The 16,430-nt window shown below is 41.4% G+C and overlaps 2 protein-coding genes across 2 annotated transcripts; one reads left to right on the forward strand and one right to left on the reverse strand.

The window, feature by feature from the left end:
- Positions 1 to 5,277: 5,277 nt before the first annotated feature.
- gmpr2 (guanosine monophosphate reductase 2) lies at positions 5,278 to 12,144 on the reverse strand. Its single transcript, XM_076289246.1, has 10 exons — positions 12,056 to 12,144; positions 11,555 to 11,656; positions 11,343 to 11,462; positions 9,585 to 9,668; positions 9,265 to 9,438; positions 8,869 to 8,950; positions 8,506 to 8,612; positions 7,275 to 7,317; positions 7,022 to 7,181; positions 5,278 to 6,461 (listed from the first exon to the last, which is right to left on the reverse strand). Exons 2-10 carry the CDS (start codon positions 11,639 to 11,641, stop codon positions 6,275 to 6,277), a joined length of 1,044 nt encoding a protein of 347 aa, XP_076145361.1. The 5' UTR covers positions 11,642 to 11,656; positions 12,056 to 12,144; the 3' UTR covers positions 5,278 to 6,274.
- A 2,591-nt stretch (positions 12,145 to 14,735) lies between these two features.
- nedd8 (NEDD8 ubiquitin like modifier) lies at positions 14,736 to 16,421 on the forward strand. The gene is made up of 4 exons (XM_076289248.1): positions 14,736 to 14,901; positions 15,289 to 15,336; positions 15,567 to 15,649; positions 15,781 to 16,421. Exons 1-4 carry the CDS (start codon positions 14,884 to 14,886, stop codon positions 15,905 to 15,907), a joined length of 276 nt encoding a protein of 91 aa, XP_076145363.1. The 5' UTR covers positions 14,736 to 14,883; the 3' UTR covers positions 15,908 to 16,421.
- The last annotated feature ends 9 nt before the right edge of the window (positions 16,422 to 16,430 follow it).

Raw genomic sequence — 16,430 nt, forward strand, 5'->3', positions numbered from 1 at the left:
AATGTTATCTATAATACTGCACAGATTTAGTCTTAGTAGTATCTCATAAAATATGACATGGTTAAATATGTAACATCAACAGTCGATGCAGAGAAAAAAACACTTATATTATGAAAAAATAAGGTGACATTTGAGGCTTCGGCTCTGTCACAAGTTAAACCAAAAAGCTCTGTGATGACTTTAAGCACTGGCTGGTTGCGGTCAGTTCTCTTGTCCCAGACATGACAACTGAGGTGAGTGAGACCTAAAGACAGAATAAAACCTTTAACTGACAAAGATTAGCATGCACTTGTCTAAGTGAGAGTCAAGGTATTGCCAGAAAATAAACTAGATGTACCGCAGAGCGGTACAAAATATGACCGCCGCCCAGTCCAGCACATTTTTTCCACAAAAAGAAATCATGCTGAAAGGCCTATATGATTCTAACTGTCTCACTAAATTGCATTATCCACACTCAATTCTCACTGGTATCTGCTAGACAACAAGTACCAAAACATGATTAGTTCATAGATTTCACATGTAAAATTCATTTTATACAACCCCACCTCCATCTTGCCTGTTTATAATTCTGAGAAATTCTTGATTGTTTGTGTTATGTTTATGTTATGTGTGTGTGTGTGTGTGTGAGTGTGTGTGTGTGTGTGTGTGTGCGTGCGTGCTTGTGTTTGTGCCTGCGTATGTGCCTGTGCATGCAAGCGTACATATGTCTACTGTGTGAGTATGTGTCATACGTATGATTACTGTGAATGTATGTGTGTGTGTGTGTGTATCTGTGCACATGTGTGCACATGAAATGGGTTAACATGACCCCTGGAGGCAAACATACAGAAAAAAATGGTCATCCTAGGCCTTACAGTTCTCAAGATATTCACAGAGAACTGTGTCTGCCCTACCCTCCTTTCGGGGGGTCCAGTCCAGCGGGGGGGCTACAGATCAAAACGAAAAATGACGGTTCCATGCTATCCATGTGGGGGTACATGCCCACCAAGTTTTGTGTACCCCGGTCTTTCAGTGTCCCGGGAATCCTTGTTGGTGTACGTCACTAAATGTACACATAAATTATTTTATTGTAAGGCCCCCCATGAACGAAAGTACACAAAACTTGGCATGCATTCGGAGGGTGTCATAATGATCCTACACTTTTAATTTCGTGCAGTTTTGACCTTGTCAGCCAGAGATATTGTGATGAAAACACCTAATTTTTTGCTTTTTCATTTTTAACTAGGTGGCGCTATACATAAAATAAGTGGTAATGGGATGGGTTGACATGCCCCCTTAAGACCAACATACATAAAAAAGGTGGACCTCCTAGGCCCTACGGTTATCGAGATATTCACAGAAAACTGTCTCCGGCCACCTACAGGCCAGTTGGTGTATAGTAACATAAATTAATTTATTGTGTGGCCCCCCATGAACGGAATTCCACGAAACTTGGCGTGCATACAGAGGGTGTCATAATGATCCTACACTTCCAATTTTGTACAGTTTTGACTTTGTTAGGTCACAGATACCTTCAATTACAACACCTCATTTTTACTTTTTTGTGTTTAACTAGGTGGCGCTATACATGAAATGAGTGGTTATGGAATGGGTTGACATGGCCCCTTGAGATCAACATACAAAAAAAATGGTCCTCCTAAACCCTACGGTTTTCGAGATATTCCCAGAAAACTGTGTCTGCCCTACCCTCCTTTCGGGGGGTCCAGTCCAGCGGGGGGGCTACAGATCAAAACGAAAAACGATGGTTCCATGCTATCCATGTGGGGTTACATGCCCACCAAGTTTCGTGTACCCCGGTCTTTCAGTGTCCCGGGAATCATTGACAGAAATTTGGGCATGCGAAAAAGAAAAAAAAAAAAAAAAAAATCTGACTAAACCTATATGACCGCCGCTTCGCTGCGCGGCGGTCATAATAAAACATGGAAAACCCTTGATAAAACAGTGTTAATGAGAGGGACAGGAGGAAAACAGTCGTAATGGGTATTATGAAACAGTTTGTTGGTTGAAACCTCTTTGTCTAAACTCCAATTCAAACATACTGTAACGTCGGCGCAAAAGACAGTGTTAGCGTTCTCCCGCGCAGGGGATCCTGGGATACGAGAGCGAACATTTGGGGGGTTTATGTCGTTATTCTCCTTAGTTTTGTGTGTAATGTTAGCGTCTTTATTGTAACATGTTTCCCTTTTAGTTCTCCCTCGTGTGTGATCCTTTTTGTGTGGGAGGCTGCGTCCTCCCCTGTATGTGTAGTGTGTGTGCGTGCTTGACCTGCCCTGTTTGCATTGTGTTCTGTGTCTTGGTCTTGGTCTATCAGTGTCCCGGCTCTCGTTCCCAGTGAATAAACCTTTTGATTGGACAACTGTGAGGTTCGCTATTAAACGTTACATTGGTGTCAGAAGCGACTTTCGAACATGGCCTCCACTCAGCGGGAGCAGCTGGGAGCGGGAGACCTCATCACTGGGTGGAGGCCCACGCAAGAGGATGCAGAGAGAGCCCTTGTAAGGGCTACTAAAGAGCTTGAGGCCTTCTATCGTTACCGCCGCCGGAGGAGAGGAGCTATCGCCGAGACCTGCCTGCTGCCATGGGAGGAGATCTGGCCAGATGAAGTGGTCGCGGAGAAGATGACGCTGGCCTGGGCGCTGACTCCACGGCGAGCCGCGACGCGTGAGCAGAGCCGAGGGAGTGCGGCGAGGAAGAGGTTCCTAGACGATGGACGGTTGGCGGAGCCGCTGAGGGCAGCGAACTCACGACGGTGGGGCAGGTTTGACGGAAATGCCCTCTGAACTTTAAAAAAAAAACGTTTGGGTGCGTGTGAGAGGCACCGTGCTGTGTGGGCGCCCGTTCTAGTTGGCCTGTTGGCCGGCGCCTTTTGAAAAAGTTTGTGTGTGGAGTTCGATAACACGACCATCTCGGGGGTCGTGCCTTCGCCGAGGCCGCGAAGGAGTGGAACGGGCCGGGAACAGAGCAGTACGGCTCTGCGAGATGGCAACACGAGGAGGGACGCCGAAGACGGTAGCTGCAGCGGGAGAGCTCAGCGCGGTCCGGTTGCTGTGGAGTCGGTGCCTGTCTGTCCTGGTCGGCGACTCGACGGAGCGGAGTGGCGTTGGCGCAGCTTCATCTGGCCCCCCTCGAACCCCGGTGCTTGGTACAGTGTCGACGGTTGTAAGGCCACCTAGGGCCCCGTCTGGAGAGGAGGAGTGCCGTGGTGACACGCCGCGGAAAGGGCAGCCTGAGGGCGGCTGCTGAGAGGGAGCTGGTGACGAGCGGGGTCGGCCACGTGGCTGCTAGCACGCCCGAACTGGATTGCTAGCAGCGTGGCGCCCCGTTGAGTGAGCTCCTGCGGCGCGTGCACCCCACGTGAGTTGGCGGTACTGTCGCACTGAACTGAGTGGCGGGCGACGCGCGCCGACGTTAGCATGTGGCTACCTCGTGGTCATTGCCGAGGACGGCAATGGCTTGTTGGGGGAGCTATGTAACGTCGGCGCAAAAGACAGTGTTAGCGTTCTCCCGCGCAGGGGATCCTGGGATACGAGAGCGAACATTTGGGGGGTTTATGTCGTTATTCTCCTTAGTTTTGTGTGTAATGTTAGCGTCTTTATTGTAACATGTTTCCCTTTTAGTTCTCCCTCGTGTGTGATCCTTTTTGTGTGGGAGGCTGCGTCCTCCCCTGTATGTGTAGTGTGTGTGCGTGCTTGACCTGCCCTGTTTGCATTGTGTTCTGTGTCTTGGTCTTGGTCTATCAGTGTCCCGGCTCTCGTTCCCAGTGAATAAACCTTTTGATTGGACAACTGTGTGGTTTGTTATCAAATCGTTACAATACCTTTCTGAAACCTGTCCTCCACTCTGGTTGACTTTGACCAACGTTCAGTTACAGATGACATGGAGACCCATATCAACCAATGTTAAAGAAAGATGATGTGATCTGGATCTACAGTAGATGATCATATTGGAGGACCGAGATATGTTGACCTCTAAAAGTCAAGTCATTTGCAGCAAATCGAACATATAGTCTTTAAGTTTGGTGATTGGAGACACACACACAGATGGGAGGACTTGAATACACCCCACCCCTCTTTCAGAGATACAGATAAGTGGGTCATTTCCAAGTCTTTTTAAAGAATGCTCTTGTGCAGTGAAAACTGCAGCGAGACCTCCTGGTCTTGGTCGACCCAGATAAACTTTATTGGCATGAATCAAAACCTGCAAATGTGACTTTTGACCCTAAGACATTAGGGAGACATTTTCTTGTGTCCTCAGATTTGAAGATGCTTTCTTCTCGCCTACCCATACAAAATGTCTCTCAAACAGTTCACTTACAGATGAGCACCGAAGATGATGATCTTCACTGGACAATTGAGTTTTCTGAGGAATATGATTGGAGTGTTGGCATTTCTGCTCAAGCTCTTCACAGCCTTGAGTCTCGACTGAGTGGTCCACTTTATGGGCTGGAGGGGAAGAATGAACAGTTTTTGGCACTCCACACCCACTACAAATTCTCATTCTCAGCGTTATTACATTCAATGTGATTGAAATTAACTACCCACCGAAATCAAGCACTCCTCTTGACGGCACGGACTTAAAAAAAAATAGAAGTCCATTTGGATAACTCAACTCATTTGCTGTCCTTTTACATCAGACGTGAATACGAAGTCATTTGTCTTCACCGTGTAGAGGTTGACTATCACTGTCTGTACCAGCAGGGACACCCATTTGTTACTCTGGTGAAAAGAGAAAAGGATCCACCGATCAATAATTCCTACGGGTCCTTACATCCTTACTATTTATATGATGATATCCCACCCTGTAATATCTCAGAGAACTCACAATATGTGGATTTTGTGTGCGCTCTGGATGATGAGAATTTACAGAGCATCTACAGCCGTGGCAAAAAGTCCATCCCTTTGAATTTTATTTTGAGGCACAAAGGGCATATTTACTCAGAATTAAATTTCAAGAACAGATTCTATTGTTTCAGGGTATAGTAGTCTTTAGGGTGCATATATGGTTCATGATTAGAAATTACATATATTTCATATATATATATTTTGCAGGAGAGTTGACAACTAAAATGAGTGTCTGAATTAAACATTTTCTGATTCATGACATTGTAATGCTTGACCTAACAGACGTACATAGCAATGGTAAAATCACAGGTTTTGTCCTTCATAACAATATGAATATCTGATTAATTGAATGTGTCTTGTCGTTTTCCTTGTCACAATGATCAAGAAAGGGCAGGAAAATACTGTCTGTGTTTACACAAAAGCAAACGTACTATAATTCTGATGCTGATGGAATGTTTATTTGTGGACAGATGGAATGGATTGGAGTGCTGATGTGGACATGTGAAAATGATGCGTCTGGTGGAATGAAGTTAAAATGAAATAAAACAAAACAAAAGTGCAGAAAGAAAGATGAAATAAAATCTCATTTGTGCGCCAGTAGTAAGCGGTACAACATCAGCATACTCATTCATGAAATAATTCTCTTAAAAAAGAGTTTATGGTTCATACAACCATGTTTGCATTTCTATTACCAAGTTGCATCATAAATGGAAATAATTGGAAGAAAAGATGATTGGTGGACAAATTATAATATGTTTTTTATATGAATATACCTTTGCTTGTTTTTTGACTAATACAGTTGAATTGTACAATGACTGATCAGCACGACCTGACCGAATGTCATACTTTTTAAAAAAGACTATATCACTGAGTTTTACAGTCTCAATGACATCTCATAAAATATAACACATCTAGTTAAACATGTGAAATATGCATAGTCAACAATCCTCAGAGAATTAATACTATTTGGAAAAACCGTAACACTTAAAATGGAAAGATAAGGCTGTATTTGAAGATTCGGCTGTGTCTAAAGTCAGACAGAAGCACAGACTGACGACTGGTTGAGTTAAGTTCTCTTGTGACAACTGAGAAAAGGTGAGAGGCCTAAAAGTTTCAAACCCCTCCAGTTAGGAGAAAGGAAGCCAGACAAAACCCAGTAGACAGGCGAGAGAACCTTGAACATACTGACAACAATTAGCATTTAACTTGTCTGTCGGTGAGAGTCGAACCAGAAAAAAAGGAGGAGAAGGACAGGAGGAGAAATGTAATAATGGATGTCAATAAACAGGTGGTTGGTTGAAAACTGAACTTCTAAACTCCCTTTCTTTGGTGTTCAAAACCAGTCCCCTCAGTCTCCACTGACCAACTTCCGGTCAGTTACAGACGACTTGGTGACGGACACGGCGTCCTGTCGCTCCGACTCTTCGAGGGGCCTAGATGTCGCCGAAGACGGTGTTGAGCTGCTGGGTGACGCGGATGAAGGTGGTGCGGCGGCTGAGCTCCTTCAGCTTGCCCGCGCCCACGTAGGTGCAGGTGGAGCGGACGCCGCCCAGCACGTCGCGCACCGTCGCCTCCACGGGGCCCTTGTAGGTCACCTCCACCGTCTTCCCCTCAGACGCCCTGGTGGGGGGTGGAGGGATGGATTTTAGTCGGGCCCGTCACAGACACGCCACCATCGTGGCCACGGTGCCCATAGTTAGGATGCCATGGAAAGGTAACTTCATATTTTTTTTAAAAAGTACACTCTAAACCTAGTAGTCGCTGTGTGTTTGAAAAAGTGGCACACTGCAGTTTCCACTATTTTCAATATCAAATCTGCTATGGCTATCAAGTGGACATTTGCTAAAAATGAACAGTTATAGCAACAGGCACACCACTTAGCACACCATCCTGTAGTAAACGTATAACCAAACCTTTGTTATTATAACCTGTCGCTCAAAATATAATTGTAATCTAATGGCATACACATCTCCTTCCATGTTTGTATTTACATAACACATTTTACTTTGTTGATATTAAATAATCTCATAAGTTAATATACCTTCTGATGGTTTCAGGCCTAATCCAGTGTATCACATGATGACACAATCTGTCTGATGAAATCTATAGTGAATTGCTTAGAGAGTATCACTAGAGAATTAGAGAAGTACACTCGTGGATAATGCTGAGGGTGATCTCACCTATACTCTGCCACCCCTCCTGCATGCTTCTTCATCGCTGTGTCGGAGCTCATGCCGTAGAACAGCTTGTACTTCTTGCCGTTCTTCTCGATAACTTCCCCTCCGCTCTCGTCGTGACCGGCCAGCATGCCGCCGAGCATCACAAAGTCCGCCCCAGCTCCTGACGATTACATGATACAGCCAATCAGATGTCCGGAAGGAGATGGGTCCTGTCATTGGGATAATATTTTTTGACTGAGGGAGGCAAACTCACCAAAAGCTTTGGAGACATCACCAGGACAGGTGCATCCGCCATCCTTCATGGGTGGCAAGCACAGAGAGAAATGGCATACACAAGGTACGTTGGTTAGCCAGCATATATATATATCAATACATCAATAAAGTATCTATCTATCTATCTATATATATATATATATATATATATATATATATATATATATATATATATATATATATATATATATATATATATATATATATATATATATATACATATACATATATATATATATATATATATATATATATATATAACTTCATTCAACAAAGTGTACAATGTAATGAAAGATGCTGTTCTCTTCTAAATTTAAAAGTTTTTTTCTAAATTCTAAATGGCTTTCCACACATTTTCCATATATAAACACACACACACACACGGGCTGTGTATGAGGGGCTGAGTTGAGTGTAGATGTGCTGAGGCTGTGGTGTATGATGTGCTGGGTGTGACTGGAGAGTGCAGAGAGAGTGAGTGTCTTGTGACTTGTACTTGTGACTGCATAGTCGGACAGGGTGGGAGAGAGTGCTATTTATGGGGCATTTATTGTGCTTTTAAGAGGGTGTTAGTGTAATTTATGTCATGACGGATGCTGTGAATGTGTGCCCATTCATAATGTATTCTTTATGTATTCTATGTGTAACATATGTGCTTTGTCCTGTGATGTCTTTTGTATTGTGGCTGTGGCAGCTTAACCTTTATCTGAAAAAAATTTCGGTTACACTTTATTTGAAGGTATCTGCATAAGAGTGACATGATACTGTCATGAAGGTGTCATAAACATTATAAACAAGTCATAAACATTTATGACATAACGCTTGTCACTCGCTTCTGTCAAGTGTCAATCGGTTTTTGTCATGACAAGTTAGGGTTAGGGTCATTAGGTTTTTGTCATGACAAGTCAGGGTTAAGGTTAGTGTTAGGGTTATGCCACTCTTATGTCGATACCTTCAAGTAAAGTGTTACCGAAAATTCTCCTTTGGTAGACCTAATAAAGTAACCTTGAAGATAACTATTAATCACAATTACTGTTATATGTATAATGATTAGCTTCATTGAGAATATATTTGCTGAAGAGATCACAACTGAAATCAGAATGTGAACTCCACTTTTCCTGATTCATTTAATTCATGTCATACACTTATCATAACACATACACACACACACACACACACACATACAGAGTGTATAAAAAGACATACAGACTTACAGAGATAATATGTCCTCCAAGTCCATGAGCAGCATCTGCACATTCGATCACAGCACTCAGCTGGGGATAACCCACACCAGTCTTCTTCCGTGTGGTGCACACAGAGCCTGGAAAACCCCCAAGACAAGTGGACACAAAAACAAGATTAGAATGAGGACATTCACACTGAGGCGTAAATATTTGTTAAATAGGAACAAGAAAATACAGGCCAATAAACATTAGAAGGATGCAAAATAAAAACAGGGATTCACAGTTTGACATCAGAAGATAAAGGTAGACAAATATTTCAAGGGAAATTAAGTAGCAATAAATCAGACATGCAAAGTCCACACCACCTAACAAGTCCAGCCCTGTTGACCTCACCTGGTCCAATGCCCACTTTGATGATGTCCGCACCTGCGAGGATAAGTTCCTCCACCATTTCTCCAGTGACCACGTTCCCTGCCTAAAGACAGGTAAAACATTTCAAGATACAGTCATCATCAGTAATCAATTAGCTTTTCAATGGCACATAATCTTGCGTCATTAAACCAACGGCACAGAAAGCACTGAACTCATAAGTTGTTTTTTAAAGATTTCAAATTATCATGTGTAAAGATTTCAAATTGTTACCTATCAATATTGCAGCAACTCTCTAATCTGTTTTAAATATGGCATACATCATCATGGATGTCAGTACCATTATAATTGTTTAGGTTGTAGATTCATTCAGATTCATTGCTGTCATATCAGCTCAACAAACTGCAGAGGCCCACTCACCATGATGGTGTGAGTGGGGAACTTTCCTCGCACATCCTTGACGAAGTGCACAAAGTGCTCGGAGTAGCCATTTGCCACGTCCACACAGATGTAGTGCAGCTGAGGCACTGCTGCCAAAATGGCCGTCAGTTTATCAAAGTCTGTCTCACCTGTACCGGTACTGACCGCCAAACTCTGCAGAAAGGGATGAAGGAAAAACAGAATGAAAGAAAGAAAGTGAGTTGGATGAATTAGGCTGTACTCATTTTCAAACCAAAACAATTTTCGAATACATGAAGCAGTTCACTTTGGACGGCAGCCATATGGTTGAGCTGTTGTACCTGAAGGCATTCTGGATTTTTGGCAGCAAACTCTTTCCAGTCGTCAACAGAGTAGTGTTTATGGATGGCAGTGAAGAGGGTGAACTATGGGTAGAGAGGATAAGTCAATACACTTTTTTAAATCAACAGACGAGAGGGACAATATGGACAAAAAAGGACATGACTCCATGGTTTCTGTGAGTTGCTATGGGGTCATCCCTATGTTCCCCGGGTCTTATGTTCCCCGCTACCGGGGAACATAGGACCCTTTTTTGAAAAAAGGGTCCTATGTTCCCCGCTGCTTCCAAGTAGACTGCAGCCGCACGGCAAGCCGCGGGTTGGTAAAGTGCTGTCGCGCGTGTTTGAGCTCCGAGTCGCCTCTTCTTGGAGGAAGAGCGCATGTTTGAATCTGCAAGCACGTTCACTAATGTGATCCCATGTATTACACTTTAGGCCTACATCACATCCCTGCAAAGTTTATTTCAAAAATATTTCCCAACCAGCAGTGCTCAGTATGACTGGATTATGGATCCATTTAATGCAGCATGTTGGCATTTCATTGAATATATTGTAGCCTACAATGCTGTATAATGGCCTATGCTTCCTAATATGTTGCTGGAAAACAGAAATATGTGTGTTATGTATTAAATACATTTTATACAATTTTTATTTATTATTATATCTGCAGCACCAGCTGATTTTAACTTTGTTGAAGAGGATATATTTAGAACTTGTCATTATTTCAATAAATTTGACAATTTGAAGCTTGACCTACCACTTTCTTAGAGCGATGAGGGACAGGTGGGGCTCGAGAATGCCCCCTCAAAGTGGGGAATGAAAGAAAAAGTTTGAGAACCACTGATCTAGTTTGTTAACTACCACAGTCACGAGTTGGGTCGCGATAGTCTGTCATTTTTAAAAAGTGGGTCCCCAGAAAAAAAGTTTGAGAAACACTGTTAAATCTAGCCGAGTCTGCATGGCTTCAGTCCCAAGCTTGTCATTGTCTTTGCACTTGGCATGTCATTGTTGATTCTTGACTGTACAAGAGGTGAAGGAGGTGATCTAAAATAGCCTTTGGTTGAGCTGTTGGAAGAATGGGATTAATTTTAATGGAACAAAGAGATATCAAACTACTGGGCTGTAGACCCAAAGGGACATTTTTGGATTATTGACGAGTCAGACCAAAGGGGCTTCGGAGCAACCCGCAGTCCCCCCTAAACGGAAAAATGAATTAAATATCAACTTAAAAAGGCATGTAGTTGTAGCGCGTTTCTTCTGTGAGAGGTGCAGCGTGTGTGTTGCTGTCCTCAATTAAGTGCTGAAGCGGACAATGCGAAGTTACCTAGAATGTTAACTTTGAACTCGTTATATTCAGTAAAGAAGCACTACACAAGTAAAACCATTGTAGGCCTATGTTATAAAAAATGTTCTTCATCCATTCTTTTACTCCGCTATACTCAACGTGGAAGTTAGGAAAATCGCCCTTCTGGCTTGTGTCAATATTGCACCGTGCGCGTATGTGTAGGTCTACCTGGTGTGCTACGGCAAGCAACATTGATAGAAAAATACACTTTGCTAGCGTTTGTGCACGAAATGTGCACTCGCAAGCATATCCCATGCAATTTCCGTGGTCAGATACAATGCGGGGAACATAGGACCCTTTTCTACAAACTGGGAACATACCCCGGTCCCATACAAATAGCGGGGAACATAGGACCCGGGGAACATAGGTACGCTCCCAGTTGCTATACCCATTATGGCAGAAACTACAGTGCAAACCTGGTGTAGAGCCACGGCCATTTCAAAGGTTCCCACAGTGTCCATGTTGGCTGCCACGATGGGAATGCCACGGTAGCTTCCTTTGGAATTTCTGAAAGTAAAGCTGCGCATCAGGTCCACCTAAGACAAACAGACAAGGAAAAGTCGATACTGTGATATGTCTGCCTGAGTGTGTTTTCACAACCATGAGATGAAAGTGAGGTGCTGTTTACCTCGCTGCGGGACTTCAGAGTGCTTCTCTTGGGCCGGAGCAGAACGTCCTTGAAGTCAAGCTTGATGTCATTCTCAATACGAGGCATGGTTCAGCTGATGTCCTGTGTTGAATTGGAGCACAGTGTGAGAAAAATAGACATATTTCGCGTCCGACCCGACTACCCAAATAATTGTATAAGGGCCAGTAAAAATACTCTGCACTATAAAATGTAAATTCGCATGTATTCAGACAGCGGGATATATGTTGTCCATACAAATGTGGGTTGCTGATGTTTAAGAACAGAAAAAGCAAACACTACTTTACAATGACTGAAAATTCTCGGCCCAGTTAACGTTACAGTAGCTAGTTAGCATCATATTTAACCACACTATCTGTCAAGCCAAGTGAGACCACTGACTACATACTCCTAAATCCACCGTCATACATCTATAGCACTGACAGAGTGAAAAAGCACACAATCATTTAAAATTCACATTTGCACAGTCATATCAAATTCTACCTTAGACTAAACCCCGTCTCTCCTGGAATGTATGAAGAAATGTGGGTTCTAGAATGCAGTGCGGTCAGTGCAGTGCGCGTACTTCACGATCTATTTCCGCTTTTGCATGTAGGAAGATTATTCGGTCATGTACCGTGGTAAAGTTGGTTTTATATTGGACGTTGGATATTCGACACATTCGAAAAATCTATTTAGCACTGACTACGAGGGTCGAATTTGTGTCAAACCAACTTTAATGTGTTTAAACAAGGCCTGCCTATATTACACAAAGCTTCTTTTGTCCAAAAACCCATGTTTTGATTTTATGAATTTTTTAGGCTGATAAAAGATTTCAATCTATTATGCGGCTTCACCTTTTGACTTACCCATACTAAAACACATCTCCTGAACTCGGCTTAGTGCCCTTTCTAGTACACAAAGCTTATTTTTCCCTAAAACCTACTCTTTGATTTTATACAATTTTTAATGTTGAATGTTTCAAATCTATTATGCGGCTTGCCCTTTTGACCTACCCATGTCAAAACACATCTGGTGAACTCGGATTACTGCTCTATATAGTACACAAAGCTTCTTTTTCCCAAAAACCCATGTTTTGATTTTATGAATTTTTTAGGCTGATAAAAGATTTCAATCTATTATGCGGCTTCACCTTTTGACTTACCCATACTAAAACACATCTCCTGAACTCGGCTTAGTGCCCTTTCTAGTACACAAAGCTTATTTTTCCCTAAAACCTACTCTTTGATTTTATACAATTTTTAATGTTGAATGTTTCAAATCTATTATGCGGCTTGCCCTTTTGACCTACCCATGTCAAAACACATCTGGTGAACTCGGATTACTGCTCTATATAGTACACAAAGCTTCTTTTTCCCAAAAATCCATTCTTTGATTTTATAAATATTTTTTAATGTAAAAAAAATGCTTTAAATGCTTTAAATCTATTATGCGGCTTGACCTTTTGACCTAACCATGTCAAAAGACATCTGTTGCACTCAGCTAACTGCCCTTCATAGTGCACAACACTTCTTTTTTCCAGAAACTCACTCTTTGATTTTATATAAATTTTTTACTATTCAAAAATGCTATAAATCTATTATGCAGCTTGACCTTTTGACCTACCCATGTCAAAACACATCTGTTGCACTCAGCTAACTGGCCTTCATAGTACACAAAGCTTATTTTTTCCAAAAACTCACTCTTTGATTTTATATAAATTTTTTACTTTATAAAAATGCTATAAATCTATTATGCGAATCGACCTTTTGACCTACCCATGTCAAAACACATCTGCTGCACTCAGGTAACTGCCCTACATAGTACACAAAGCTTATTTTTTTCAAAAACTCTTTCTTTGATTTTATATTCTTTTTTTACTATTCAAAAATGCTATAAAAAAGAAGCGTTGTGCACTATGAAGGGCAGTTAGCTGAGTGCAACAGATGTGTTTTGATATGGTTAGGTCAAAAGGTCAAGCCGCATAATAGATTTAAAGCATTTAAAGCATTTTTTTACATTAAAACATATTTATAAAATCAAAGAATGGATTTTTGGGAAAAAGAAGCTTTGTGTACTATATAGAGCAGTAATCCGAGTTCACCAGATGTGTTTTGACATGGGTAGGTCAAAAGGGCAAGCCGCATAATAGATTTATAGCATTTTTGAATAGTAAAAAATGTATATAAAATCAAAGAGTGAGTTTCTGGAAAAAAGAAGCATTGTGCACTATGAAGGGCAGTTAGCTGAGTGCAACAGATGTGTTTTGACATGGTTAGGTCAAAAGGTCAAGCCGCATAATAGATTTAAAGCATTTAAAGCATTTTTTTACATTAAAACATATTTATAAAATCAAAGAATGGATTTTTGGGAAAAAGAAGCTTTGTGTACTATATAGAGCAGTAATCCGAGTTCACCAGATGTGTTTTGACATGGGTAGGTCAAAAGGGCAAGCCGCATAATAGATTTGAAACATTTAACATTAAAAATTGTATAAAATCAAAGAGAAGGTTTTAGGGAAAAAGAAGCTTTGTGTACTAGAAAGGGCAGTAAGCCGAGTTCAGGAGATGTGTTTTAGTATGGGTAAGTCAAAAGGTGAAGCCGCATAATAGATTGAAATCTTTTATCAGCCTAAAAAATTCATAAAATCAAAACATGGGTTTTTGGACAAAATAAGCTTTGTGTAATATAGGCAGGACCTTGTTTAAACACATTAAAGTTGGTTTGACACAAATTCGACCCTAGTAGTCAGTGCTAAATAGATTTTTCGAATGTGTCGAATATCCAACGTCCAATATAAAACCATCTTTACCACGGTGGGAGACCTCACTTTCATTTTTAAGTAGTTCGCTATCCGACTAGTAGTTATGCTCAATGGAGAAATGACGTTGAAAAAAGACTACAAGACTGAATCATTTGACGGTCATAGACGTAGTGCTTCGTGGGTTCATGGTTACCGTAGTGCTAAATAATCAATTACAGAATCACAGAATCAAATGTTTTATTGCCACATTAAACACAAATACAATACCAGTATACGTAGACCATTTTAATAGAATGTACACGTATTAATTGCCATTTCTACGAAAGACTGTGCTCATCTTTTTGCGGAACTATGCTATTTGTAACATTTGCAACATAGTAGGATATGTTTTTGTGTAACACCGGAACACGATTTGCGACCGTTTGCGACACAGGAGTTGTGCCAGACATTCTTTAGTTGTGCCCGGTTGTGTTAGAATCATTCTTCAGTGGATTAGTCAGTTTCATACCGTTCAAGTCTACAACGGCTTGCTTTATATTAATGTGTTTAAGCACTATAATACGGAATTATGTTGATCAAAGTTAAGGTAAGAAGAAATAGCTTTTAAACTATCAAATTCACTAACTGACTGCTATGCTAAGTTTGCTAACGTTGTCCACTATGAGTTAGCATTGGTCCATTGAATGCTGAGTGCATTACAGAATAACAAGACAGTAACAAAAGTTACAAGGGCGTCCGATGATGGGATATGTCTAAAGCAATAGCTAAAGACACAATGCTTTCGCTTTGTAACCTCTAGATATTGTTTCCATCATTGCTTGACTTTTAATTAACCAGTTAGCTAATATGCTAATACACGTTAGCTAGTTTCAGCCTGGCTGATTAATTTCACATAATCAGTCTTTGCCAGTAGTATGTTGTTTAGGCTGGGCTGTGTTTTCTATACTTAATTATCACTTTATATGTGTTCCAGACCCTCACTGGTAAAGAAATTGAAATTGACATAGAACCCACAGATAAGGTACGTTTACAGTGCAACATCATTGTCTGATCATCAATATCATAATGATTCCTTCTTATTTTTTAAATGCAAATATCTAGATTTTTATGTATTCTAAATTCTATACACTGATGGTCATTGGTGGTCACCCTCATTCCTTCTGCAATCTGCAACAGTGTAGGCTATGAAATATCTGTGTGATTAGAAGTCATGTCTATGCTTCCCTGTTCTATCTGATCTGTTCATTTTAGGTGGAGAGGATCAAAGAGAGAGTGGAGGAGAAAGAGGGGATACCCCCTCAGCAGCAAAGACTCATTTACAGTGGAAAACAGATGTAAGCATGTAATCCTCTAATCGTACAGTAAAGTACAGTTTTATATGATAATTAAAAAATAAAATAAAAAAAACATTGCGCTGAATTTAGCCATCTCCTGACAGTCTGGCTTTCCATGTCTTTTCTCCCAGGAATGATGAGAAGACAGCCGCCGACTACAAAATCCAGGGGGGATCGGTATTGCACTTGGTCTTGGCCTTACGAGGAGGAGCAATCTGTTTCAAAAATCTAGAAATGGCCTCTATATCGGCCTTGTAATCACTAAAGCTGCCTTAGTTCCTGCAGAGTTGCCAGAGTGGACACTCTGACACTTTATTTATGGTCTCGTCTGAATTATCATTGATTGCTTCGGCCAGTTGCAGGATGTCTAGGTCAGCACCAGGGTGTGATGCCTGTGATTTTGCGCTTGCTCATGCACTTGGTCTTCTTTTTTTAACGCAGAATAGAGTGGTCAGAAATGTCTGTTCACCAATAGAATTACACAGTGCTTTTTGACCGTATGTTTTGGTGGTGTGCTCTGATGCTGAGTGCCTGGTTGAATTTCAGTTGGGTCTAATGTGTTAGCCTATGTATTTTGTTTGCGTTATGTCTGTACAATTTGGGGTTTTGATGCCCTGGCAGTAACTTCTGTTTCACACTTCTACGAGTGGTGACGGTCTGTGGTATGTACACATTCAGGTCACACATTCACAGTCAGTGTAACACAGACTGATGGTATGAGAGTGGACATGGCTGGACAATTTGTCAATAAAAAGGAAGAAAGAACAACCTAGCTTGACCA

This window comes from Alosa pseudoharengus, unplaced genomic scaffold, assembly GCF_046254945.1.
Source record: "Alosa pseudoharengus isolate Yale_2024_CS ecotype anadromous, Long Island Sound unplaced genomic scaffold, YU_APseudo_1.1 YU_APseudo_1.1_scf_17, whole genome shotgun sequence".
Classification (NCBI taxonomy): domain Eukaryota; kingdom Metazoa; phylum Chordata; class Actinopteri; order Clupeiformes; family Clupeidae; genus Alosa; species Alosa pseudoharengus.

Coding starts and splice junctions, on each gene's coding strand:
- gmpr2 (XM_076289246.1), bottom strand. CDS start 11,641: ATGCCTCGTATTGAGAATGACATCAAGCTTGACTTCAAGGACGTTCTG. Junction 9,439..9,584: donor AAAATCCAGAATGCCTTCAG/GTACAACAGCTC, acceptor CCCTTTCTGCAG/AGTTTGGCGGTCAGTACCGG. Junction 7,318..8,505: donor TTGGAGGACATATTATCTCT/GTAAGTCTGTAT, acceptor CCACCCATGAAG/GATGGCGGATGCACCTGTCC.
- nedd8 (XM_076289248.1), top strand. Junction 15,337..15,566: donor ACATAGAACCCACAGATAAG/GTACGTTTACAG, acceptor TGTTCATTTTAG/GTGGAGAGGATCAAAGAGAG. Junction 15,650..15,780: donor ATTTACAGTGGAAAACAGAT/GTAAGCATGTAA, acceptor CTTTTCTCCCAG/GAATGATGAGAAGACAGCCG.